This window comes from Numida meleagris, chromosome 2 (genome assembly GCF_002078875.1).
Source record: "Numida meleagris isolate 19003 breed g44 Domestic line chromosome 2, NumMel1.0, whole genome shotgun sequence".
Lineage (NCBI taxonomy): Eukaryota > Metazoa > Chordata > Aves > Galliformes > Numididae > Numida > Numida meleagris.
In genome coordinates, this window is record NC_034410.1 from 44,051,985 (window position 1) to 44,079,930 (window position 27,946).

Sequence of the window (27,946 nt, forward strand, 5' to 3'; positions counted from 1 at the left end):
TGCATTTAACCAGGAATGGGTTGTTTGCGGTGCGGCAGTATGGGTAGAGCGTTTCCTGACCAAAGGGCACATAAATCCACACCACAGAGGAGAACTTTTGCGTTTTCTTTATGAATCAAGTCCTTGGAAAGGAATTTTTTTTCATAAATTGCTTTTACTCTTATAATTTCTCTTGACAATAATTCTTGGTGAGTATGCAGATAACAACAACAAGGCAAGCTTAATATTCACTCAGACTTAATCAAATTGATCATACTGCCTCCATTTTACCCGTTAAAATATTTTCATTTATAAAAATTAATCTAAATATAAATATTAACACTTAAGATTGAAATCACTTGATGACAAAATAATCCTTTGTGTGCTATAACGTATGCTTTTATGATTTTTTTAAAACAGTAAATTATATCTTTGCACATATTTGGCACAATAAACATTTGTAAAAATTCAAATGCCATATAGCAGGTGGGATTTTTTTCTTCTTTTTTTTTCTTTTTTTTTTTTGCAATGCCTACACAGTACACATTTTTCTGTCAAAGAAGACTGAATATTTTAACATTGTAACACGATAATAGTTGCTTTTCATGCCTCTTAAGGAAAACAACCTATTCCAAACTTTGTTGGCTTGTTTAAATCACACTAACAGAACAAAAGGCAAAGAGTTATTCTATTAAAATTAGTCATTTCTGCATCATACACAATATTGGTTATAATTATTAGACGAATATGTAGACCAACCACCAGTAATGACATTTCATAACACACATACCTGCGTTAACCAGAACCTGGGAATGTATTGTATACATAACACGAGAACAGTCAAGGGAGGAGGAGGAGACTGCGTAACAGAAAATTCCTAGGCATCCTACTCTGTTTAATCTCCTTTACTGGATTGCATATATAAATAAAATCTATTTTTACATATGTACTTATATATTAAACAGAGCGGGCCAAATTCTGCCCTCACATCTGTGCAAACCAGTTCCAGAGAACTAGTATTGTGTGAGAGTAAGAGAAGGCGTAATTTCACCCAGAACAAACGTATCGAGCCAGATCTTCGGCAGGTGGAAACTAATTAGAGAGACGGAGGAACACTTATGTCGCCTGGGTGGGAAGGTGGCTGTAGATATTCTGACATATCCCTACCTACAGCTGGACAGCAGCACACTGACAGGCTAAGCTTCAAATATTGGTGGCGGATATGTGACTGGAGCTGTCTTCCCAGCCATCCCACTCAGCCCTTTCTTAACAGCCCCACCTGCCCCCTAGGCCCCGCTGTATTCTGAGAATTAGCCAGGTTTTGCTCAGGACAGAGAGATCTCACCGTAGGAAGGTGTTCTCTGACCCTTCATGCTGAGGGGGAACTTAGCAATTAATGTTCTCCTTCACAGCACGACTCACATCAGCCCAGTCTGTATATGTGTACCTGCACTGCGTTGTGTGGAATATAAAAGTTTCACTGGCCTAACACTTACCTCCTCTAACTACACCCCAGAACAAAAAGTAACTGCAAATTGGCAAGGCCCTCCCAAGAATGGGTGAGAGGGACACCTTGTAAGCAGCATCTTCCCTCCTGGGCATCCGTTCAAAGGCCTTCCAGGGTTTGGCACACATTTCTAGGGTCTCAGGAAAGGAAAGAAGAAATCTTGTGATTCACAATCCAATTCAGAGTGGTCTGATCAGAGCAGGCACCAGTGACAGGCCCTAGGTACCACACCACATTGGCTATGGATGGGTAAAGGAAAAGACATCTGGACTGCATTTGTCCCCTCCTCAGAAAAGACAAGTGGCAGAAGGGAATCTCTTACGGGTTGCAGCCACCTTACAGCCACCAGCCAGCTAGCAGAGATCTCACCCACAGTGCTTTTACTTTCCTTCTCCAATCTTAAAGATTTGGTCAGAATTGATTCTGAACTACAGCGTGGTTGGACACCATCCAGCGGACAATGATACCAAGAGGAATGAGACAGACAAAGGTGGTGGTTTCACAACAGTACTCAGATGTGTCCAGATGCCAGGATTGTAACCCAGCAGACATCTGGTCCACATGCGCTGTGTACCACCAATTCATGGCTCACCATGACATCCACGTTCCCCAACAGCAGAACGCACAGCTCTGGAGCTAGAACCTTAACTCTGCCAAAGGTACTCTGAGTGAACAGAGAAGTCTTTGCACATCGCATCTCCTCCCACCTGCCTTGTCAGAACTTCCACTGGCTCCTGGGGAGCAGTTAGGTACATGGATCCTCCGCTCCCACCAAGCAGCTAAAAGCAGCATATGCTGCACAGAGTTGTTCTTATTGCTTGACAAGACAGATGCCTACATGAATAAGAGGCCAGCAAATGTGGATCACAGGTCTGCTTTGTTCACTCTTTCTGTATGAAATATTGGCCTATAACTGTGATTGACTGAGTGTACAAAAACATACTGCAGTTTAAAGACGACATACTTTAGTACAATCAATGGGGAGAAAAAGTGCATCTTAAAATGAGGAGCCTTGCTTTTGAAACTCAGCGTCCCTTCTAGAGTCTTGTGAGAACTTTAAGGCAGAGTTTCCTTTAGCAGACCACAATGCTGAAGACTTGGACAGCTTTCTCAGTGAGGTATCCAAACGAAGCCCTATAACTGAGGCATTGTGGGTTCTTGAGGGTCCATTTTCAGCTGGACATACACAATGGCTGTTAAGTAAAGGCACTCTAGTGTACAGCCTTAGGCAGTGTGTTATTGGCAGTAGAGAAGTCAAAGTTTAGTACATCACAGCAGATCCTATAGCAGGTTCCTGGAACAGAGAGGGACAAGGAAGAGAGAAACATCAGCAAAACACAAAACAAGCCTGCTGAAGGGAGCCAGATCCTTCTCCTTCTCACCTCCTCACTTCTCTTCCAGATATCTAATGGGAAACTGCTTAGGGACAGTTAACATTTTTTTTTCTTATCCATCTACAGCAGAGATGATCGACAGTTGTGCAGTGAAACTTATTTGTTCAAATCCTGCCTTGCCAACATGCGGCCTGGCCACTCTTCAAATATCACTTATGCTACCTTTGAATATTTCTCAGAAATCAGTGTAATTCAAGGTTACCCTCAGCTGTAGAGTTACACTGTGCAGTTGGTGCTGGGAGGGCCTGAACTGCAGGACCACTACTTTATTTCTTTACTTTAAATTAGCATAGCACCTCATTATTTACCTGACAGCTGGCATACATTCCTAGAGGCTAACACTCAGGAGCAAACAGCTGCTATGTGCTGGTCGTGTATAGTCTGACAGCTTCCAACACACTGGCCACAATCGGTTAGAGCAACCTAAGCAGTGTATTATTTTTCTTCACGCTATTAAGAGAAGTTTTGTGAAGATGTTGAAATATATCTACCTACACTGGTATATCTCTATTTAACTCCTTTTAATAGAAGCTTTAAAAACATTTGTTTTGGTTTTACCATTAAGTCCTTGGCAGTGCTTTTCCTCTCTTTAGTTCTTTGCGTTAGAGATCCTTGAAGCATGAAGTTTCTGTTAAATGTTCTGACAGTGGTAATTGGAGAACCATCTATTTTTTCACCTGGGAAAAATACAAAGAGGGAGATTTTTCACATAACAGACTGAAGCCAAGGTAGCAATACTCATGAAGAATCACAGCTTCCAGAGAGAGAAAACTTCCCCAAGGACAAATAAGAAAAGCTGGATTTAATTTAGATGGAAAGCAGCTTGCTGTGATACTGGAAGTTTACTATAAAGTCTGAGGCCATGTCAAACATTGGAATTACACAAGAGTAAAACAAGGTGAAGCAGGACCTAGAATTGTCAGAGATAAAGGAAGGGAAGAAAAGAGAACTGTATTTTACAAAATTAATTTACAGCCATACTCTAACATACCAGCAACATCTCTGAGCCTGGTACCATGGACTGAATTCAGTAGGCATAGTCTTTAAGAAAGCAACTGTGGGCTGTGCAGAGTGGCAAGTGCCTATTGGTAATTAGCACTGTGACTGCTTGCCCCTCACAGCCTAACCCTGCGCGCTTGGCAGCAGCAGCCTAACTTCTGCAGGACAAGAATTCAGCATGCCTTTTGCTTCTGCTCCTGATAATTTGCCACTGTCATATCATCTGCTGAAAGACGGAGTGGTGATGCTTTATGTACCGAATGCGTACTTTATTTTTGCAAGTGCAATGGTAAATGAAGAGGGTGGACACATCTAGGCTTTCTCTGTTCATTTTGTAACTTAATCTTGCCCCTACTTTGTTGAACTGTACATTACACTGAAACTTCTAAGGAGGGACTACAAACATAGCATAGGAACAACTTAAGTGTACCTTTTATTGGTGGAGCTGGAAGTTTCCTCCTCTGCTGTCTTGAGGTGTCAATAGTATGCATCTGAAAGCAACACAAACACATTACTCAACTCCATTAAGGAAAATGAGGCAAGACTTGCCCAATGTATTTTTGAATACCACATAATGTTCGGGCACCTGGTTTGTTTGCTTTTGATCCCGTTTTCTTGTCAGGCGAACACATGGAGCCACGTTCAAGCCTGCAACAGTGAGAGCTGATATTCTGCTCTCAATATCTGAAATCTTCAAAGAAAATAAGAGAGAGAGAGAGAGAGACAGACAGACAGATGGGGAGGGGGAAAAAGAAGTTTGAAAATTACTATGGATGCCACTACTAAAATATATCCCTCCCCCCAGTCACATCTTCTTTAATCAAAAAGTACAAACAGACGGCTGAGCTCTTCAGCAACTCTGACACTTTGCTTTCCTGTACACTTTAGTCCTGATGTCAAAAGGGGGTTAATTTGTTAGTAAAGATGAAGGAAAAGAGCAATCCAACCTACCGTGCGACTCCAAGGAAAAAGCATTTTGCTCCTTTTGAGGAAAAAAAGAAAGGAGAGAATCCCCTGACTACCATCTCCAAATTACTGCTAGCTATACTTCCAGGTTCATTCAAGCTGTGCTTTTCTAAGGCTACATTCAAATAACAACTATTTGGGACACATTTCATAATTCAAAATTAATTTCAACCATGCACAAAGTACATCCGCTGTCACAAAATGCAAATGTTTGATCTTGAATATTTGTTGTAAGTGACAGGCATGCTAAACACAAACATGCACAAATGCAAGTACCGCTATGTAAAAACATTCAGTGGCAAACAAGTTATTAGGAGAAATAAAAGGCTAGGGAAGCAAACATAGGGGGAAAGTAGGCTGATGAGGAGACCAGTGGAAACATATGTCACCCAAAGGGAAAGAAGTGTCAGAGAAGTGAGACGCTGGCTGCACATGTAATCTGATTCCTGATTTATGACACCTGATGTGTTTATTCTGTAGAGGGCCTTCAGTCCAACTGCAGGTTATCTTTTTGTCATCCTGCTCCCATAGCTCAGGCCTCTCCCCTCCTCTCTTCTCACTTACATTAATGTATGTAGCAGAAATTACTGACCAAGGCCAATGAGGCCACTGCCAGTTTGCCATCTATTTCAGCACTGCACTTCTGACATCAGGGCAGTGTCAAACTGTGGGCTTTGAGCACGCTTGCACTGAGCAAAATAGGCATCCTCTTGCTGAGGCTGGCAGGGGCCTGCTGGAGGGCCTCGCATGGCACGGCCCAGTCAGTAAGCACTGTAGCACACTACTACCCATGTAGGCCATGTTCAGCTTTCTGCACCGGGCCGTGAAGTTCTCCTTGCAGCCCCAAAATATCAGGAGCCCGCTAGAGAGACACTAGGCCACAGAGCACAGGAGCCTCTGCCTTTTGCTGGGCTGTGCATGGATCAGCAGCCAAATCCCAAGGCAGACTTGCGAGTGCTGAGCTCTGCCCTTGGCCTTTTGAGGTAGATCGACCCTGGCTTCTCTAATACAGTGCTCTACAATCTGCTGATTAGAAGAACTACCCAAGGCTGTATTTGCAGTCAGACAACAGTCACACATGTGACAGCACACCACATGAGCTGTATGGGAGTGAAAAGCAAGGACAGAATTACAGTAACATGCTGCTACACTCCTGTCTGAAAACAAGCTGAGGGAAGAAACAAATACGGTACATCTGTGCTGAGTGACATGTCTCAGCTGTGCTTTGCTCAGCTCCTGTGACGCAGTCATGTATCCTTGGACTGAGAGTTTGCTGCAGTATAGGAGAATATTGCAAAGAAGTGTGCGCAGATGGAAGGGAAGCGTGGGGGAAGGCGGCATGAAGCGGCGAGTGGCGAGGAGCCGCCGTCCTCACCTGCAGCTCCGCATGATGCACCTGGGCAGCTGCTGTGGCCACCTGGTCCTCCAGCTCGGCCAGCTCTGATTCTGCTGTCACGCTGCTGATCTGCCGCGCCGCATCCTCCAGGCTGCTCAGCTGCCCCTCCAGGCCATACACCGTGCCGGCCGTCAGGTACACCTGTGGGGCCAAGGGGGGACAGGGGCAGTGATTCCTGTTCTGTGAGCACAGAGGTTCTCCATGACACCTCCGAGCTCCCCACTTCGCTAAGTCACTGCAAGTAGGTGCTGGCAGAGGTAAATCATTTGGGAATAATCCAAAACCAACATCCATAAAGAGAAGGGACGAGTATGAGGCAGCTGAGCTCCAAATTCCAGAGGTGCTACAATGATATGCCAAAACAGACTTGTTCTGGATTCATTAGCAAAAAAAAACCCACACCAAACCAAACCACAAAAGAACGCTGACAAGTTTCCTTTTTAATTTTTGTCATTCAATTTTACAACAAAAACTAAAGCCTGCAAGGTGAAGTCAACAGATCACACCTCGTGTAAAACCGTGTTTATTGAAACAGCGACTTCAGTATTTATTCACACTCAATGCATTCTGGTAATCAAAAACTGTGCAAGAATAACTGACCAGCATCATGTGGCTATTAACTTCTTATAGAATAACGGTGCTCAGATGAAGAACCTAGTTCTCCATCCCACTCGGGTCTCACTCAAATATGCAGCAGCCAAAAACTTTGCCATCTCCTGGCAAATTTCTGGCCACTCTGTGACTTTACAGGTCTGAAGTGGTGGAGAATGTCTAGATTAAGATTTAACTGTTTAATCTTATTATTTTTATTTTGCTGTTGGTTCTTAATGGCTTGCAAGAGATTTTTCTTCTTTGTATTAGTTGTTTCAAGGCATAAATGTATATACGTGTATATGACTTTGCCAAGAAAGAAATTCACTACGTCTTGTATGAACTGCATCTTGTGAGGCAACAATGTAACTGCAGGCAAGAAATCCTTGAAAAATGTACTTAGAACAAATAAGTGACCTGATTTAACACTTTTGCTCAAGTACTTAGAGACAGATGTGGACCCTGAAGTTAACATTCTGATGTAAATATAAATGTTCTTGCTTTTGTGGGTTTTAATTATTCTTTCCATTTACTTCAGTGATATGTCTTTACGGTGTAATGTATAACAGCCACTTCAGATTAATAGGTTCTTTTCTTGATTTATCTATTATATCTAAAAGCTCAAAGAAAGAAGAAAAAGAACAGTATAACAAGACATCTCTTTAGAAAGCGACCACAAAATCCAACGAAGAATGTCAATGATGTTTTTGTAACTCAGTCACTCTCTCATTTATAAAATTTTAATTTTATTGGTCATTTTCCAGCTAGATCTAAATAGAAGGTTTTTCTCAATAAGAAGATTCTCTTTGCCTGAACAACCATTGCACTTCCAAACAGCAATGGTGTACTTCCCGGTCTCCACTAAATCCTGTCCTTATGCATATGTTCATGTTCAGATTGAAGACACTTATTTCACCATCGTTTAGGTATGCAGAGCTTCCACTAACACCACCAGAGCTTGTGCTGCGACAGGTGGCCCTACATCCTCCTTGCTGATGAACATACAGTCCCCCAAACAGTAAGAATGAGAAAAATGAATGCAGTAAGATGTCTACATGAACACCTAGATCCTCTTCCAAAATTTGCTTCCAAGAGGATGTATGCTTGCATGTATGCCCCATTTGCATTGGGAAAAATTCTAGATTCCTGAATTTCTCAAGGCTCTTTAAATCTGCATGTGGAGTGTGGTACTGAAATCTTGATACCATAGAGTTTTGCCACCTACTTCAAATCCTGTTTGGAGCAGAGAAAGATGCGGTGTGGAGACACAGCAAGACTGAGCTGAGCCTTATGAACAAACACCACAGCAAGCAGTAGTGTTTGTTCATACTCAGCACCCAGTATCTGCTCAGTGAGAAATGCTTGGCCCAAATGAACAACTAGAGGCCACAGCACTAGAGATGTCAAATAGTCAGAAGGACAAGAAGGATTTCTGGAGCTTAAGTGATGTTTTTTTAATTTGACTTCTCCAGCCTGCTGCTTTTATCGGTTCCCTAGTGCTCAATGGTGGGGAAGCGTGGGTGGAGAAGAGGTCCTCCACTTTTCCGTGTGACTTGGGACACGCTTTCCCTACCTGCCCTTACAACAGTGAAGCTGCGCTGGGATGTGGGGATGCGTGGATTCAGCAAGGCATGGCACAGCTGCACAGCTGGAGGGCTTACGCTAATTTTTAACATAGGGTTTCTGAATTTAGTTGTAAAACACAGCACATCCAACTCTTCCCCTCCCTCAAGTAAGTATACATTGAAAAAAAGCAACACATAACACAGCTGAGTACCGCTCTGGAATTGTATCTTTTGTTCTGTTGGTGTATTTGTTTGGCAGCACAGGACTAATTCTCACCACAGGCTGATGCTGCCTACGCACTCTCTCTTTCCGGCTGTCTCATGCACACGCATCCAGCCACTCACACGCTGATTCGCGTTCTTACGTTTTCTTCCAGTGTGGTAAGCTGCTCGTCGAGTCTGATGGGGTCGGTCCCCAGTGGGAACGTCCCTCTTCCCTTGTCCTGAACGTCATCTGGGAAATCGCAGGGACTGGTGGATTCCGCTATCAGCTCTTCAGTGGCGTTGATGACTTTCAGGACCTCTGTAGATATGTTGCAGAGAGAGACAGCAGAGTACTTCTGTTTTGATTTAAGAGTAGAGAGAGAAAACAGCATTAGGTTAGCACAGAGGGGTATTATCTGGCATGGCATTGCCTATACCTGTAGGTTTAAAAATGCCAAAATAATAACACCTGGCTAGTTGCTGAGGCACTCTCTCTCCCTTTTCAGCACATGCACACGGATACAGCAGACAAAGTAACACACATACACAACTATTCCACAACAATTTCTACTGGAGGGCTATTCCAATCCTTATGGCAAAGGAACATACACATATCTAGCTTTAAAATCCAAGTGAGCTAGATACAGCTATTTTTGCAATAGCTTTTAAAACAGATTTTTAACCACAGTCTTCTTTTTTGGGTGCTGGCAAACAGACGTGGAAGCATGTCTCTGTATCTACAGGAGCCATCCTGTTGCAGCCACAAACAGGGCAGAGCAATCTGCAGCAGCCCTGTGAGGACAGCAGCTTATACGGATGATTGCGAGGAATTGCACAATGGCCCCAAAAAAGAAAGGTTGAGCTATAAGCACATAAACTTTTTAAAAATAAATTATATCAAATACCAAGGAAAAGCATGCAGTTTAATCTGTGTTCAAAAAAAATAACACCCTGACCAACTGTAAGCCTTTTTTCTTCATCAACGTTCCTGATTTGCAATTGGTTATTACCTACTCCAATTCAGATGATTTTTACAGAGCTTCAGCCTTCAAATCCTCCAATGGCAATAAAATTTCACCTAATGTACCCTCAAGCATCAAACTCACCATCTAAACTATACAGCTTGGTGACTGAGCCAGAGTCTGTTGAAGCCAATACAACCACTATCACTGAATTTATGTACAATACATACAGTGCTACTTTGCTTAAAAGAGAGGGAAGTTCAGATCTAAACTCAGTAAATCCCTCAAACACACATACGCTTATGCATGTGAATGAGGGACCCATCTACCTATACACTTTGCAATGTAAATGTTATAGTAATCAATATTTCAGCCAGTCTCCCTAGCAGGATATAGGAGAAATAACATTTCTTTCGTTCACACAAACTCTGGGGGATTTAACTGGAAAACCTCTTGTATTCTCTTTCCTGTAGTTTGCTTTTCATTTTTTTATGTTAGGTAAGACTTTCACTGAAATACTACTTCTTTAGCAGTGTGTACCCAACTGTAGTACATCAGTACATTAAGGCATCTTCGGCACTGTTATTTCTCTGAATTACAAGAAATAATTGGACACGTGAGATTAAGAAGAATGAGAACAAAGCAAATACTGTATGCTACTGCACACAGATCTTTAGCTTGTTAGAACAGCTGTGAACAAGGAAGCTTAGGACTCTCATACGGAGAACAAATACTTGAATTCCATAAACAGCTGACTGTTTTTTCCATTTATTTTCACAAGTGCCAATTAGGTTAAAAACAGATCAATAATTTTATAGGATAGAGGAGGAAATCAATGTTACTTTGTTTTATTATTCGCTTTTACAAGTACCTAATTCTTATTCTATTTTATCAGGAGAGAACAAGACAGGATAAAGGCCAGACACTACATTTTCATCATCAACTACATTTTCTTCATCATCTTCGCTGATGTGTGTTCTCCATTTCAAGAACTGTAACCTCACTTCAGTGTTCATTATATTTTTTGTTGTAATTACCCTTTGTAGCTAATGATGGATTTCCAAAAAAGATTAAATTAATTAAATTAGAAAAAGGTTTTCTTACACCAGTATCTGAGAGTACATACTGGCACTTATTACAGACCAAGGACAGGGTTATTACTTTCCTGGTGATAGGAATCTTTATGAAACCAAGATTTTGAATAAAATACCCTACATTCTCAATATATATGATCAGGAGAAGAAAAGTTCAGCAAGAAAGAAACACAATTTTTAGCTTTTCTAGATTTCTGAGGTAAGGTTTTGTGGCAGATGCTGCTTGACTTCTAAAACCAAACACTTGCTTCACATTAAATGTCACACAAGGCAGCTAGGTGGATGTTTATAAAGTGCATGTCTCAGTGAACGCATTATGATCCTAGCCTGCAGGTATCCAGGCACAGAAGTCACAGTTAAAGCTTTTATTTAAGCTTGTGAAACTTCTGCTTTTATAGTGTAACAAGGATACGGCACTAAACATCATAGAGAAATAATGGACTGTAAAAGCAACCTTCCTTAGAGTACCTGTGAAGAGTAGATCTCACAAAACTTAAGAGCACGAGCAATATTTTGAAGTATTTATATTTAAACGTTGTGAAAGTTTTCTGCTAAAGGCTATTTAGAAGTCAGCTTTGCCTTAGATTGCACACTGAGAGATGTAAGAAGAGACTAATGTCTGCTTGAGGAAGACATAAAAATGTAGAGAGTTCAGGAGTTCTCAAACTGGAAAAACTGTATACTCAGTTACTGTTTTCACAAAGGTGTCTACTTCTTTTTCAGCAACTGTCAAAAGCTGTTCAAATCACTCGTGTTCTATAACAGCCAGCTTGCAAACATAGTGAGCTACTCTAGGGATAATTATTTAACACATGTAAGGAAAAAAGAAAAATTCTGGAATTTTAATGCTTCACAATCCCTCTCTCCTCTCCATCCATCCACCTTAAACCTAAGAATTACGAGATTCTATAAAAATAACTTTAAATTCACAGACACGTGCACCAACATCACCCTGGTAGGTGGACATTTCAAATTGCTATAAAGACCTTTGGCTGTCTAATTTATCTTGCCCGTGCAAGAAAGGTCACTGTTAACAACCACAGCGCATTCAAAGAGACTGCTAACACGCCATGACGAAGTCTCTCCCATCTGTCTTGTCGAGCAAAGAACTAATATAGACGTGATATACACAGAAAGCAATCTCTATTTACAAATAGCTAGCACAGAAAAATTAAGCACAACCATTCTTCCTGAATCACTGCGATGCGTTCTGATTTCATCTGCGATACTATGATACTCAGTTAAACCACTCTTCTCAAATGAAATTGATACAGATTATCAAAATTTGAGTGTCTGTACCAGTTATGAGAATCTCATTTTCTACTGAATTTGAGATTAAGAGCTTAGCGGAAAGAAGAAAACATCAATTTGTTTCTTTTTATGATAATTAATGCCTAGGCTTATAAATACTGTAGATACAATCAAAAGGAGAAGTTCAGGTTCCTGAGTGCTTTGTGGAAGAGTTTTTAAACCAATGAAATACTAAAAAAGTGTGTGTGTGCAAACAAATACACATGTATGTGTGCCTGCATGTTTTGAATATAACTAAGAGCATCATACGAAACATCTTTTACTGCCATTTCCATCTGTGATTGTACAGATGGAAAGGATTCTTGTTTTGCTGGAAATCACGTTTCAGTGGTTTAAGCTAGCTCTTCCTGTCAAGCCATTTCCCCTCTCTTTGGCTAACTCTTCTTCCCCTGTTGATACTACCAACATTTCGTTGGTTTTTTTTATTCTTGAATTAAGGGTGCTTGCACAAAGGATGATGAATTATGGAAACAAAGCACGATGTTTTATTTATATCTGAATTTATTTATTATTGAATTTATTTATTTATTTATGCCTGAAGCAATGTAAGTGTCCAAGCTGCTGAGAGTAGTCAGGCATTAAGTACTTCTAGGCAACTCAGCAGCCTATGAAATCTCCGCATCATTTCTTCTCCATGAAGATTATATATTTCATTGTTCAAGCTCTTAAAGTAGTAAGGTTCTCCATTAATTGCCCTATTTTTCTCTTCACATTGTACTCAGCCATTAGAATCTTCTCTTTTTTTGTCACTATAACATTATACCACTGTTAAGCTCTGTTAAACTGTCATGGAAGGCAGTGACTAGTAAGTAATTCCTTAGAGCATAGTTGACATCAACATGTCAAGAAATAGAGCAAGGGAAACTTTCTATTGCTAAAAGCCCTGCTAGTTTTGACCATGTCAACTGCAGTGCAGTTATGTTCAGCTCCACTCTCAAGCCTGTTTCTCAGTCAACAGGCCTCACCTTCTTCGTGTGGGAAGTTTATGGGGTTGGGGAGAAGAAAAGTTTGGCTTTGTTTCCAGTTCATTTATCTTTTCAGGGTAACTAGATTGAATACAGACTTGACAAAAACAACACCAGAACCCGAATCTGCCTTGCCCATTCTCTGAATCCTGTGGGAGTTCATTGTACAGCTTTAAGAAGGCCCTGAAATCCCATTAAGAGTTTGTCTTCTGCTTGGGCAAGCAAGACCTGGGATACTGGCCATGTTGCGGTGTGGGAAGAATAGAGCTACCATTGCCTAGCCATCAATGGCAGTCAGCAACCCTGACATTCAAAACATTATTTTCCAGGAGATAAAATATTATGGTTGGAAAAGGAATAACTCAAGTCTTAAAATCTACACAGCATTCTGTATGAGTGTCTACAGCCTGACAATGTTGCACAAACGGAAAAACATTTTTTCTTTAAAATTGTCCTCGATACTTTCACTGAAGAAACCCAAGATCCAACAGGCGATTAAAACTCACAGGACAAAACTTAAGAGTGCAGAAAAAAAGGAAAAGGTGGGGAGGAGTAGTGTTTTTCTGAATTAAGCATCAACCTTTGACACAAAAAAAGTTATCGCATTTTTTAATGACTGAGAAAATGGTACAAAATTGATTTGTTTAGTACTACATATGAGATACTACGAATAGCATGCATTTTAAATACTCGGTAAGTATATATTTGCTTAGTGAATAAAATGAAAATATGTTCTAATATGTGACTCTTATAAGCTGATACTCAAATAGCACAGAATGTGAGATCTATTCCCATCTAACAGAATGATAAGCTGATAAGCAATAGGCACTAGCAGCAAAGTGAGAAAGTGCCTATGCACTGTGTACAGCCTCTATAATGAATTAAGGGTTTTGTTCACTTTTTAAATTGAGAGCTTAGAAAGAGTTTTGGAGACTACAGTGATCAGGAGCTGCTAAAAATATACTGCTGAAATCAACTTCTAAAATTTTCCTTTCAAATTTTTTAATAGATGTGAATATGAGAATATGAAGATCATATACCTCGTGTTTGTCTTCTCTTCTTTACTACTAAAACCAAATTCTCATAATGAATCCAAATAAGAGAGCCAGGCTGCTTCAAATATCAACTTCATGCTCATCACCCCCAACATAACATAGGTCTCGTCCTGATTAGAAAACCATTTTCTGCAATTATCTTTGAATCTGGTCAAGAGATTTGGTATTTCAGGCCTGATATTCTAGGAAAATAATATGAATTGGAGAATTTTGCTTAGGAAATGAGGAAACCCTCGATATCACTTTAGAACATCTCTTACGTACTATGTAAGCGATGTCAAAAGACACAGACAAAACAAAGTGCTCTCACCTGCTGCAATACAGTGGATAAAAACTGCAGCTTTAAATGAAGATCAAAAGCCTTTTGTTTTTCCTAGATAGTGGGAAAGCAGTTAAATAAAAAGGCAGAAAAGTTATGTTAATATCTGCAAAGGTTAATATTTATAAAGGTTCAGACTTAGAACTTTGGGATGAGCACAGGGATAAAGAAATTAACAAATATAAAATACTATGAAGTATTACCCTCATTACTAAAATATTTAAAACAAAACAATGTCTAATTTATTTTATATTCAAAATAACTGATCTCATTAAGACAGATTCTGCAAATGACACATAGTTTTTTACAAAATAAAGCAGATTGGAAATACTGATTTCTACCCCCTCCAAAATGAAGTGGCAATAGCAACTGAAGGAGACTTTTGCAGCAGTGAAAAGTCAGCCATCTCTTCAATTTTTGGATGCTGTGTGTGTTTCACATTACAAAAGGGTACGTACTTCGCTTATGCCTGTTACTCATGTCTGAAACACTTGAGCTGAATTGAGATGTCTTGTGCCAAATCACTTCTTACTGCTTACTATTGTCCCTCTCCTGGAGTTCACTGTCCCAAAACGAACTCATAGAATCCATCATACTACCACTCTCCAGAGTCAAGTCAGGAGGTTTACCTTAGTCTCCCTAATTTACTTAAGTCTATTCAACAAACTGAATGGTTTTGCATCGAAGCAGTGACAGAACCACAGTTGCGCTGTTGGCTGTGCTGAGACAGAAGCATCACTGAGCTGAAGAGCAGCACTTTCTTTACTTTCTTGAATGTCTTCCAGCTAGATCTGACAGATCTCATCTGTCACTGCCAAATTTCTGGACTGCTTAGAAAAGACATGAAGACAGTAACTTCTTTTTTGTTACAATCTATTTTTCTTCTGCCATTCTGTTAAAGGAGTTTACACTAATCTTAACTGATTTTCTGTGGCCGTACCTGTCAAATGACTTTTACATTTTCTTGCTAAGTAAATAAGTCTTCAGTAATCACACAACTGAATGAGATCCCTATTTCATGCACACTGGACAGAGCTGTCTTGGACAAACATTCACGTAAGTATAAAATCCGAGGCTACTGAAAACCTATTTACAAAGGTGTTGCATTCCCTGTGTGAAGCCAGCTGAAATCTCACATATTCTTCACTTCTCCAGGTAGATTCAATTGCTTAAACACGAGGTGCAGTTTGAAACACCGCAAAGCAACTGAAGACTTTCAGACATAGCTGTCAGACAGACATGAGAGACGTATCTTCCCCAGACTAGCAGCTTATGATTCTGTGGGATATCCCAAGACATCTCAGATGGACAAGAAATCCAGACTTGGGCAACTGCACTGAGCACAGAAGGTGTCAGAACTGGGGGATCACAAACACCACTGTCCATTATTTAAAACTTAAAAAAAAAAATTACAATTACGCTCTTGAAGCAACTATTGTGCTTGAAATCAGACTCAGATTTTGACAAAACAAGCTCAGGATCAATTTCATTTTCCACAGTAAAGATCAATAAATAGTATCTGGGAGAGAGCTCACAAATGGCATTTGTGTTCAGCAAAAACTAGAACACATACTCGACTGCTTTGTTGAACTGAGAACTTCAAATTTTGGATCCATAGTCCAATAAGAAGATTGAAGTTTCGTGCTTCTTTTAGCAGGAAAAACCCACTGTTTCATCTTCTTTAGCCAAAAATCTCTTTTCTCTACTGTTGTTGAAAATTATCTGCATAGAAAACCTCAAATATCACATTTCACAATGTTTTCCATGTTCCATTTACACTTTTGGACTTTGGAATACTGCCTAGATAATTAACATCATAATAAAAGCTGTGTGCCACTAAAATATAAGAATAATTTTGAGCATCCTGCATAAAAAAATGTGGAACAGCATACACACAAGTATCTTCTGACTTGCCAACCCAGGAACAGCAATGCAGTAAAGCTGCTATTCTTATGCTATTAAATTTTCTTGCTTAAGTAAGTCACAGGATTCTGGTTATTTGGGAACTTGCACACAGTTGTTACTAAAGCATTCAGGCACAGAAAACTGGATGGCAGCTAACCTGCCGAGATAAACAAAGAAGCTGAAATACCTAAGAATTCCTCTGCAAAGTTTTCAGTTCTGGAAGTTGCAAGATAATCACTCCAAAAACTCTGGCAAGGCCCCATCTGCAGCACTGCATTCAGCTCTGGGCCCTCAGCACAAGAATGATGCGGAGCTGCTGGAGCGGATCCAGAGGAGGTGGCAAGGATGCTTAGAGGAATGGTGCACCTCTCCTAAGGAGACAGGCTGAGGGGGCTGGGCTCGTTCAGCCTGGAGAAGGCTCCTGGGAGATGACACTGAAACCTTCCAGTACCCAAAGGGGCCTACGGGAAAGCTGGGGAGGTGTTCTTTGTCAGGGAGTGTAGCAATAGCACAATGGATAATGGCTTTAAACTTACAGAGTCTATTTAGATTAGGTGAACTGAAGAAATCATTTCCTATGCGGGTGGTGAGGCACTGGAACAGCTGGATAAAGTAGTGATTCTCCAGCCACATCAAGGCAGGAGCATACATCTCTCCATCAAACAAGTCCCATGAGCCCTCTTTTGCAGAACTTCTCTCAGTGAGCGCTGGGCACCCTCTCCAAGGGCAAAGCCACCAGCACATGGGCCCAGCGAGCTGGCTGTCTCTTCTGCTGAAGAAACGTGCACTGACATCCACAGCTACCTGCTATTCCTCACACTAAAGAGAGGTGCCAGGCATATTTTCTAGCAACTGTCAATGTCATTATATTAGTACTTGAAAAGTGCTAATCTACCTGGTGAGAAATGTAAGATGTACTCTCTCAAAGGAAAGAATATAGCACAAATACACATTAAACTGATGCTTGTAGCTCATACTTTACCCAAAATAAAACTTTATGAAATCCAAGGTAAGCAAAATATTTCCAGAAAATGAAGGCACATGCCTTAATAACTTAATAAGCACAAAATATTACCTATCTAAACAAGTGTGCTGTAGGCTTATATTTGCTTCAGAGAGCTGTGAACCTCCACAAGTCCATTTTAGGCAATCACAGAAATGCTGAAGATAATTGTGCTGAATTTGTAGCACTGTTTAAGTCATAAAATTAGCCAGTATTAATTAATACCCATTTAAATCCTCAAGCATCACACATGATCTAAACAAGTATCTCAAAGGTCAGCATTTTCCAACTTGCATCATAAAGGCAGTCATACAACGCAAAAGCTCAGCTGGAGGGGAGAACTGAAAATCCATAAATGTCCAACTTCAGCTAACTCCCCACTGAAAATACAAAGTGTGCCAATTCTTCTCATTAATAGAAGACTTAATATACTAAGTATTTTTAAAGCATCATATAATCAATGTGATTACATGAGATTCCCAAACTCCTATAAAAAAAATAACTCTAGACTTCAAAAGGTGTAGACATGTAGAAGTCAGATTTTCATGAGCACCAAGTACTCAATTTCCAGTGATTCAACATAAGATAAATGTTTTTAGAAATCTTATTGTGGGAAAAAAAGACTAACTCCTCACTTTGACTAACAAAAGACCTTGGGACACATGACCAAGAGGTTGTTACGCGGGTATAAAAGGTTGTAAGTACGTACAATAAAGGGTCTTTGTCCTGCACTAGCAATGGAGTCCCTGCCTCAATTGCCACAAATGCCGTCCAAACAGGGACCCTGTATCAGGGTCGGAGCAGGACGGTGGTGAGCAATGGGGAACAATGGGATCAAATGTACCAAAAGAACAGGAGGCGGTTTGCAAAGTAATGGAAGCGATTTTGCAGAAGCACCAGGCTAAAGTGGAAGGCTTTGATTTAAGGCGACTGTTGGTGTGGGTCTCTCGTAACGTAGAGGGAATAGATGGGGCTACGATTTATGACACAGAAACGTGGGACAAAGCGGGAGTGAGGCTGTGAGACACAGCTACGCTCTCTGACCCTGTGGCTAAAGACCTTTTGGGGCCCTGGAGGTCGGTTTACCCTTTAGGCCCCAGACTACTGAGCCCGAGGAAGGAACCAGACTTGCACCCGCCCGATCACGTGATGTTTGGCATGTGATCTGCAAAGAAACAGAGTGGGAGGGGTGTTTGACGTCGTTCAGAGACTGCATTCAGCTCTTGCCTGCCCTGTGATTTATGAACCTAATAGGCACCCCAAATGGGAGGGTATAAGCTTTCAAATAATAAAAGAGCTCCAGAAAGTGGTCCTTGGATTCGGGCTCGGCTCCCCCTGTACCAGTAATCTGTTAGTCTCTGTTATGAAAAGTTACACTCTTTGTCCTGGTGATTCCAAGACCTTGGCACAACTGAGTTTGACAAGTACCCAGTACATGATGTGGATGGGCTTTTGGAGAGAATCCAAACAACAAAAGGCGATAGAGAATACACTCACCAACGCCACAGGCCAAGCCACCATCAATCAGTCTGAGTTTTAGTGTGGGAGTTTAGTGTGGGAGTTTAGACATGTTTTCAGTTTACTGAGATTACTGTTTGAGTTGATATTATTTCACACACGATGTGTGTGTCATCACTGATAACATTTTCTGGAGAAAACATCAATAGGTTTTAGATAACAGTGAATGTGTCTTTAGGTTTTTGCATGCTTGTTGGTATGTATTCCGTGCCTCAATTGCCACATCTTATTCTATGGTCAGGTGCACTGTAAGTAGTAATTCCCTGTGATTTAAGGTTGCTAATATGTGCCAGAATAGAGCTTGAGAATAGAAAGCTAACAGCTAACAAAGACAGGCAGCACAGCCAAAATACAAGATCACTAGAATACAGTATTTAATCTGTGTTCAGGAGCTCCAAATTTACTGTAGGCAGCTGAGCTTTGCTCAGTTATAGCTTCTGTAGACTTAATTTGAAACTTCATGCCCATATCAGAAGTTTGGGTCTCTTGCTGAGAATGTTAAACATCAGTCTGTAAGATCTGGAATTCCCTATACATGTATTCTTCAAAAGTCAGGCGTTTAAAAAGGACAGCTTATACGGACATCTGACTTTTGAGCCATCTAAAATAACTGGTTCCTTGAAAATGTTTTCTATGCTTCCCTCCATTAAGACATGCCATCTACTCATTTAAAAGTTAATGCATGTGTATATATGCTTTAGGTTTTGTATGGCCTTGAAGTGGTCAGGCAGTTGGAATAGATGATCACTGAAGGTCCCTTCTGATGGAACTGTTCTATTCTATTCTGTTCTGTTCAAGTTTGATATGTCTTCGTATTTTAGATTACCATAACCACAACTGGTATTATACACTATCACCTTCAGTATTTCATTCAAGGATGTTGATCAGCCACCTTTCCAAAGAGAAGGTATGCGTCAGAGGATTTAAATTACCTGTAATGATGACTGTCAGGAATAAGAACGAAAGCAGTCTGTTTATTTCCATACAGCTGAAGCAAGTTTTGCTATCAATTCCTCTGAAGCCATGACCATGAATAGTACTAGGATATTTTGGTTTCATCATTATAGGTAAAAAGAATACGTACTGTGACGAATGACTAAGACTTTTCTTCAGCCAAAATCAATAAAAAATTAAGAACTGTGAGCATTAACTTTTTCCTGAATACGGTACGTCTCTTTTAAACTTAAGAAAATTTTACTCTTTTACTAAAATTTATTAAGCAGTACATTATTTTAAATAATTGACATACAAATGTTAAAGTAATATATATAAAACAAGTAATAATACTCTGTAGATGCATTGAGTAAGTACATTACATATAGGACATGAAAATCTCATCTACCTAATATAACCACTCAGCCCTAATACTGTCACCAGAGGCAGGAGTTTCCAAAGACCTGCAGAGACAGAAACAATTTACTCAGTTTAAGCATTTCATTTTTTTCCCCAGTGATTACTGGGGAACTTAATCAAGTTGTTTTAAGCCAAAAATCTACCACTTCCATTCAGAGAAAAAAGAAACACAGCTGGAGACATCAGGCCAAACACTGAAGATGAAACAGCAGCTACTTCCAGTGTATGGCAGGTAAGAATCTGGAGGTGAGAATATACACAAGCACAGGTTTGAGGCAGACCCTAGGAGTAGAGGGTTTGAAGTGACATCCATAGGCTATGTTAGGCGAAGGCATTCTCCATCCTTCCCACTGAAAATGGGACATTCACCTTGGACAGCAAAGTCATTTGCGTTCTGGTCCTTGCTCCCAGAACAGGTTTTTAATTCAGTCAGCAACGGCCAGCACGTTCACATAAGAAGCCCAGTGCTTCCTCTCTTTAGTCAAACATTCTTATCCACCAGATCCACTCAGGCTTGTTATTGTTTGCTGTATGGCTACTCACCTCTTGGGGTCTTGACTGCACAGAAGCTCAGCTTTGAACAAGAGTTGGGCACTTTTCTATAATTCATCATTTGAAAGGTATTTTGTTCAAATGATAAAAAGAACTAATATACCAAGATGTGGAACCCGGATCAACTGATCCAGAGACGCTGTCCAAGTGTATAGTTATGGTGTCAGGAAAGCCAAAATCCACCTGGAGTTGAATTTGGTGAAGAACACAAATGGCAATAAGGCTTCTACAGATAAACCAGCAACGAAAGGCCGATGAAGGAAGATGGGACCCACTACTGAAGTGACTTAGTGACATGGGACAAGAAAATTTTATGGCTAAACAATATTATCTTCAGCTCAACTTACATGCAAGATTTGCTCTCAGGCCCCTGAGACCCATGGAAGAGTGGAACAATGAAGAAAAGCTCTTGGTAGATGAGCAAACATCTCAACAAAAGGGACATATGCATTTTCATGGGACCTGATGGGGCATGCTCACCAGAGCTGAGGGAGCTGGCCCTTAGCATTGTGAGATTGCTCTTTTTCATCTGTGAAAGATGATAATCTGGGGAATGTTGCTGAGCGCTGATCCAAAAGCAAATCCTCTTGGAAGCCACTTTCAAACATATGAAAGACAAGAAGGTGACTGGGAATAGTCAGCATGGATTTATGAAAAGGAAAATCATGCCTGGCCAACCTGATAGCTTTATACAATGAAGTAAATGACTACTTCACTGGACTCAAAGAGAGCATAAAATGATATTTTGACTTTAATGAGGCTTTCAGTACTGTCTCTCATAATATCCTCATATATGAACTGATCTACTACACTATCTACTGTGTAGACAGGCAGGCAGTGAGATGGGTTGAAAACTGCCTGAACTGTTGGTCTGAAACGGTTGTGCTCAGGAGTCCAGCTGGAGGCCAGTCACTAGTTGTGTACCCCAGTGGCCAGTACTGTTTAACATCATTATCATTATTGACAGAAACAATGAGACAGAGTGTACCCTAAACTGGGAGAAGTGGTTGATATCTGAGATGGCTTTCTTGCCATTCAGAGGGACCTTGACAGGCTGGAGAAATGGGCTGACAGGAATTTCATGAAGTTCAACAAAAGGAAATGCAAAGTCCCGCATCTGGGGAGGAATTCTCCCATACATCAGTATAGGCTGGAGACTGTCTGGCTGGGAAATAGCTTGACAGAAAAGAAATAGGATCCTGGTGGTCACCAAGTTGCACATCATCCACCAATGTGCCCTAGTAGAAAAGAAGGCCACTACAATCTAACAGACAAAAGAAAGAGACTACTTCCCCTTATTTAACATGTAAAATTTAGCTCATCTTTGGTTTACAAAGACAGACCAGCAATATCAAATTATTCAACAGAATATGTAGATTAGCTAGGGTATAACATGATGTAATTAAAGTCCAGAATTAAAGGCTATGGATAGGACTTTATGAATTCTCCTGTATGGTGAACTGAGCACAAAAATGGTTGAATACAGCACCGAGTACACCCTATGATATGAAAAGAAACTCAGAAGCAGGAAGAGAGCAGATATTAAGTCCTGTGGGGTGACACTGAAGTCAGACTTCTTATTGTAAGGGTGAAATGAGATGAGTGGAAGATCTCCATTATCAGAACTGGATTATCCATTACTTGGCACTAGATTACCTTTTTGCTAGAATATGTTACTACTGACAGAAGCTTATTATTTGATAGCATACAAGGGCTGTAAAGTTCTAAGGAAGCACAGAATATTCCTATAGAAAGAGGCAAAAGAAGAATCCATAACATCAGAATGAGCTAAACAATACTAAGAAAAGGATAGCAAACAACAGGACTGAAAAAAAAAAAACAAACAAAAAAAAAAAAAACAAGCTGGAGGAAAAAAAAGGAGATATTGATATAGTTTCAAATAAAAACATACAAGCAGATTCTTAGTCAGTATAAGCAGACATAATTCCATTAGTATCATTCACTTAAGAGGTTTATTACACAAAGTTCACTGCTTTTGAGTTAATGCAGTAGGCTCACAGGAAGGAACAAATGCCTTAGTTGAAGTTTTACCTGCACAAGGGTTGCAAGCTCAGACACAGTTTGAAGACTGAAGTTTTTAAATCAACCATGACTTATTTTCTAGACACAAGTTCCTCTTTCTGGATTCTAACTTTTACAGCACTGGATCCACTTCCTTGTAATAAGCGCTTACCTTCTTTAACTCCTCCTGAATACTTCTGCCGTTTTCTTCTGAGGACAAACTCTCCTTCTGGTTTTCAGGGTCTGTTCTAGGCTCAGACTCTTGTTCTTCACCAGAAGATGTTTCTTTGTCACTCATTTTTGCAGCGAGCTGAAATAACCTGGATTTAAGCTCCTCTTCCATAAGGTCAGGCTTGATATTATGATGTTGATCCTCACTGCTTTTATCTGTTTCTGATAAATCATCCAAATCCTACAAAGAAATTAGAAGAACAGTGTAATTACTGTATAGGTACAGAAAGGAAACAAATAGTTTCATAGAAAAAGGTATAGATACGATCACTGTGCAGACAGGCTAGAAAGAAAGCAAACAATGTGGGCTGATAAATAATTACCACATCTTTAGAGAGGAAGGCCAGCAAACCTACACCTGTTGGATAATGCTTATCATTCCCAGCTTTTATATCATGTTGAAAGGAGCCATCAAAATCATTACACATCTCAGTGCTGCTAATAAAATGAAAGCATAAATGGCATTTCACATTCCCAGTACTACACTGTCATCACTCTCAGTTATGGTGCATATAAGGAAACAGAAGTGTGAGAAACAACTTATTGTGACAACCTGGCAGTAGTGTCCCCCTTCCAGCTGAAAGCCATGCTCAGATTCCTTGTCCGCTGGTCTTGAGCATTATTTTTATTTTCCTAAGGGTTACTGGAAGCAAGGCTTGAAAAATAACTTTTTTTTTTTTTAAAAAGCAACATTCTTTAAGATTTTCTGCTTTCCAGTGACTGTTACATAGGTGGACCCAATACAGCTATAATTATTTTCCAAATACCAGCCTCCTTAGAACAACATCAATCTTCAGGAGCATCTTTTCTTACTTCTGAATCCTTAAAGGGGAAGTACTCAGATGTTTGGTTAAATATGGTGGGTTAAATACAGACCTGTCCATGACAAGTTTCTCACTTTGCAGGCTGAACAGAAGGAAAGCAAAATCCTTTTACGTGTCTGCCTGGCATGGTGCCTGCTCAACATTTAATCATGTGCAGAAAGGGTGTTTTTTTTTTCCTGCCATCCAGGAGGAGGCTATAAAGAACACAGCCCAGGACCTGGAAGCAGCAGGCACATTGCAGCAGATCTAAGATAATGGTCTGGAGCAATCCTCAGACAGGAAATTATTCCTATTTGGCAGGAAATTTGCTTTGCGCTTTCTTACTGTGACAGGACCAGGCACGGCTGGAGAGACTAAAAGCTGTGTTTTCTCTGCCATTTATTTGGAAATACATAAGCAGATTTGCTTTGCACAGCTACTCTCTCTGCAGCCTCAGCAGCAGTGTATATGGATGGATTAATTACCTCCAGTTCTCACAGAAAATGTTAACTCTGACGATTCCCTCAAACCCTCCTCATTCAACTGCTCTTTATGGATTGACATATCACGTTCATAGTGTCAGCCTTCATCTCTCATATAGTAAACTGTACTGTATTCTCTGGCATTTCCACAGCTTTCTGTTACAATTTGGTAAGGAAAAATACATACCACTAAGCTACTATAAAATCTGAAAGTTCTTGCTGCATCCATCTATCCAGTAGTTTGGAGCAAAACAATCACAATTCAGAGAATTTACAGTGCACTTGTATTTTAGCAGATGGTTTAGCTTGGAGTTGGGTCTGCAAGGGAGCAAAAAGCCTGCCGTTCTACACAGATAAAGAATGTCAAGCACAGAGTCCTGGGGGAGGACAGTTTGAGGGTGTTTATTTTCTTACAGCTGGATTCTTATTACCCATCCTTCTCCTTCCCAGCCTCCTCGCATTTAGCAGCTGGACTATTTACATTTGTAAGAATTGTCAGTTCCTCCTTACCCACAGAGATAATGATATCCTGGAACGCTGTGTTTTGCTGCTTATGTTAGGGGTGTGCTGCTTCACTTGTGTGTTGAGCTTTTCAGGTGGTGGCAGTGAACTATTTGTGATGAAATGTTACCTCTTTTGTGAAATAACTGATTAAAAATGCATTGGAAGCCGTGACAATGAATAAAAATAATAAAGACATTGAACGGTATTACTTATTTAATAGATGCTCTCTTAAACTTCATTATTCTTTACTGGTCACACTTTTGCTCTATCAGGTAAGTTTAGTGACATCCTTCTCTTCATATAAATCATTGTGTTAGTTCCTATTAGCATATATCAGCAGTAAATAACACCAACATCTGCAAACAAGAATTAAAGGGCTGCTGGTTTATCTGAAAGCAGAGCCTGAGGGAGAGCCTGGCAGGCTGATGCAGCCACACTAAAAGGAAATCAAGTGGGTTTAATGCAAGTGTAAATCCTTTAGCAGACAATGAAATAGGAAATACACTTTTCCTAATACACACTGGGCAAATCCTTGCACGCAAATGGCTGATAACTCAGAGTAATCTCAGTGAAGGCAAAAGCCTCAAAATAAAGTAAGCAAGCCAAATACTGGCTTGGAGGCTCCAGAAGTCCCTGCTACATTATAAACCTTGGGCAAAAAACATCCATTCAAATAGGAAACAGATTAGAAATCGCAGATTTCAGATGAAGACGACACAGATCGTGAGTCTGCAGGCAGCTTCTCAGTGAGAGCTGGGGCAATTTCAAGGCAGCTGTTCCCATAAATACATCCCAAGCACCATCCTGTGGGCACCAGCAGTCCCACAGTGCTCCCCTTACTGGTTGCAGGGCAGGAGAGCTGCAATGTATGGGGAAGGTCTTCTGATAAAAGAAGGAAACTCTTAATGAGGGCACTTCCATCACCAGAAGCAGTTAAGTGACTTCACTTTCCATTAGACATCTCAGAATTACAGCTACACTAAGCAACATCTCCTCTCAAAATTATAATGAAAGCCAACAAAGCAACAATTACAATGATGAAAACAGACAAAGTTTAATGTGGCCACTTCCTATAAAGAAATTACAATTTGAAAAATAATTCCTGTTATAAGCAGGGTAGGTAGATAGAAGGCAGCACCCCTCAATTTTGGTTCCCCAGGAATTTTAGTCTTCTATGCTCCATAAGCAATCAAAAACTTGATAATAGGACTTTGATTTTGTCAGGACAATTTTCATATCCCACTGTGCTTGCTTCATGGCTGTGTTTGCAGCATTTCTACGGACAACCCGCTAAAGCAGGCTGATCTTTTACCCATCATAAAGTGGCAAAAATCTCCCCAAATTCAGCACATTCTGCTGCCCAGAGAAGCTGTGGGTGCCCCATCCCTGGAGGTGCTCAAGGTCAGGTTGGATGGGGCCCTGGGCAGCCTGGAGGGTGGCAGCCCTGGCCACAGCACTGGAGTGGAACTGGGTGGGCTTTAAGGTCCCTTCCAACCCAGGCTATTCTATGAAATATTAAGTTCCCTTGTTCAAGTGTAATCCAAGACAGTTCTATGAAATATTCTTTGAAATTCAGTTGTAAGATACAAAATGACTGCAGTTGTTCCAGAATGTTACTGCTGACAACTCTCCAGATTTGGAGCAGGGAGAGAGGAAAGGGCCCGATTTCCTGTGAGTCTCAGAGAGTGTAGCAAAGAAACAAATTAAAAAAGAAAGCCCAATGTTTAGACTGCTAAGCTGAAATCTTATTCTAAAACACTGATGAAAACATCTCTGTTAACAAGCTATCGTGTTATTATTACAATGCAAAAAAAATACAGAAAACGTATGCTGCTTCACTGCAATTTACAGATGATCAGTTGTTCAGTGTCTGATGTCATGATACAACCTTGTGTGGTTTCAGTAAATTCTCATTAATCTCAGCACGTGAAAATCTACACAATGTGAAAACCACACAATGAAATTTCCTTAAGTTCACAGTCAGCAGATTCTGGCCAGCCTATTCCTACCCTGTTTTCTGTACCAGAGGCTGGAGTAACAGATGGCAGCTGGCAGGCACCGATGGTCCCACCAGCCACCAGAGTGTGTGTCCAAACACCAACTAAAGGCATGCACACCCACCCATATGATTACACACATACTTCCTCGGAAAAATTTCATTGCTTCAAGAGCATGAGTGTGATCTGGAGTCAGAGCATTGCTGCCTGCCCCACTCTGGCTGAAGGAGCAGAGAGCAGGAACAGTCTCTTTTTGCCCACAAGGTAAAATGAAGGGGAGAGTGGCTCAGAATCCCAAACCTTTCATCTTGAACACAACAGATGTACAATCAGCACTGAAGATGCAAGGCAACTCATAAGAGTTAGAAAGAACAAGCATTTTCTGCACCAGGTTGCACTTTGAGACACAAACTGGTCTGCTCAAGGATGCAGTAACATATGTCTTGGAGGCACCCAGCTTCTCTGCTCTCCACCAGAAAAACATCTGCAGGACTTATCTACAAGCTCTGTTTATCTCCCCTTTGCGGAGCAGTAGAATGTAGGAAGCCACAATATGCAATAGACACACACAAAACATGCACAAATATGTGAAGCCAGAAATGGAAATACACAAGTCTGTGTACAAAATATAGTCCTCGTGGAGTCTCTGGAAAGTCCTGTGACTCTATCTGATGTTCTAATAGGTTGTTAATGACCACTGAAGAGTTGTTGGAGCATATCACATATGTAAGTCCCCTTCAAAATCTGTAGCTCAGAAACATATGAGGACATGACTATAAATGAGTCAGCGCAGAACACCCACACCTGCCTCCTAAAAGCAGATGGATACATACAGAATTAACTGTAGTTTATCCTGCATTAAAAGCCTGCTTAAATCATAGAGCCCTAATCTTGACCTGTGATCAGTTGTACCAGGAGAGATACGTATCAGCTGTTTCCCAGAGAGATATGGGCTAGTAGCATAAGCTAAGAAAAACAATTCCAGACATCCTAACATTGCTCAGACAGCTTTAAAGATCAGATTGTGATCAGAAGTATAGGGAGAAGACAGCATTTAGCTCCTTACTTCAGACTCACCATTGCAGCATTGCAGCAGCAATCCAGCTACAGGAGTTGAGAGGAATAGGACACAGGAAATGGAATTGGACGAGGGGTCCTCATCCAGAGTCAAAAGTGTGCTTGCACTGCTGAAAAATGCTGGGGGACTACTGGATCCCTTACATAATACCAGTCCCTGGCTTGAACAAATCCTAAGCAGAGAAGACTTCT

At 40.6% G+C, this 27,946-nt stretch overlaps 1 protein-coding gene across 4 annotated transcripts in view; it reads right to left on the reverse strand.

Moving 5' to 3' along the window:
• Nucleotides 93-27,946, reverse strand: part of MYRIP (myosin VIIA and Rab interacting protein) — a 273,298-nt gene continuing 245,444 nt past the window's right edge. For 2 of the 4 annotated variants that reach the window (XM_021385994.1, XM_021385995.1), the window contains 7 exons: nt 22,833-23,072; nt 8,763-8,957; nt 6,221-6,382; nt 4,466-4,570; nt 4,310-4,370; nt 3,439-3,557; nt 93-2,780 (listed from right to left, as the gene is read on the reverse strand). In XM_021385994.1, the coding sequence (XP_021241669.1) occupies nt 2,748-2,780; nt 3,439-3,557; nt 4,310-4,370; nt 4,466-4,570; nt 6,221-6,382; nt 8,763-8,957; nt 22,833-23,072 (915 nt within the window). In that variant the 3' untranslated portion in view covers nt 93-2,747. Of the gene's footprint in view, nt 2,781-3,438; nt 3,558-4,309; nt 4,371-4,465; nt 4,571-6,220; nt 6,383-8,762; nt 8,958-14,298; nt 14,362-22,832; nt 23,073-27,946 lie in introns of all 4 variants that reach the window. The other 2 variants (XM_021385997.1, XM_021385996.1) reach the window with 2 other exon arrangements.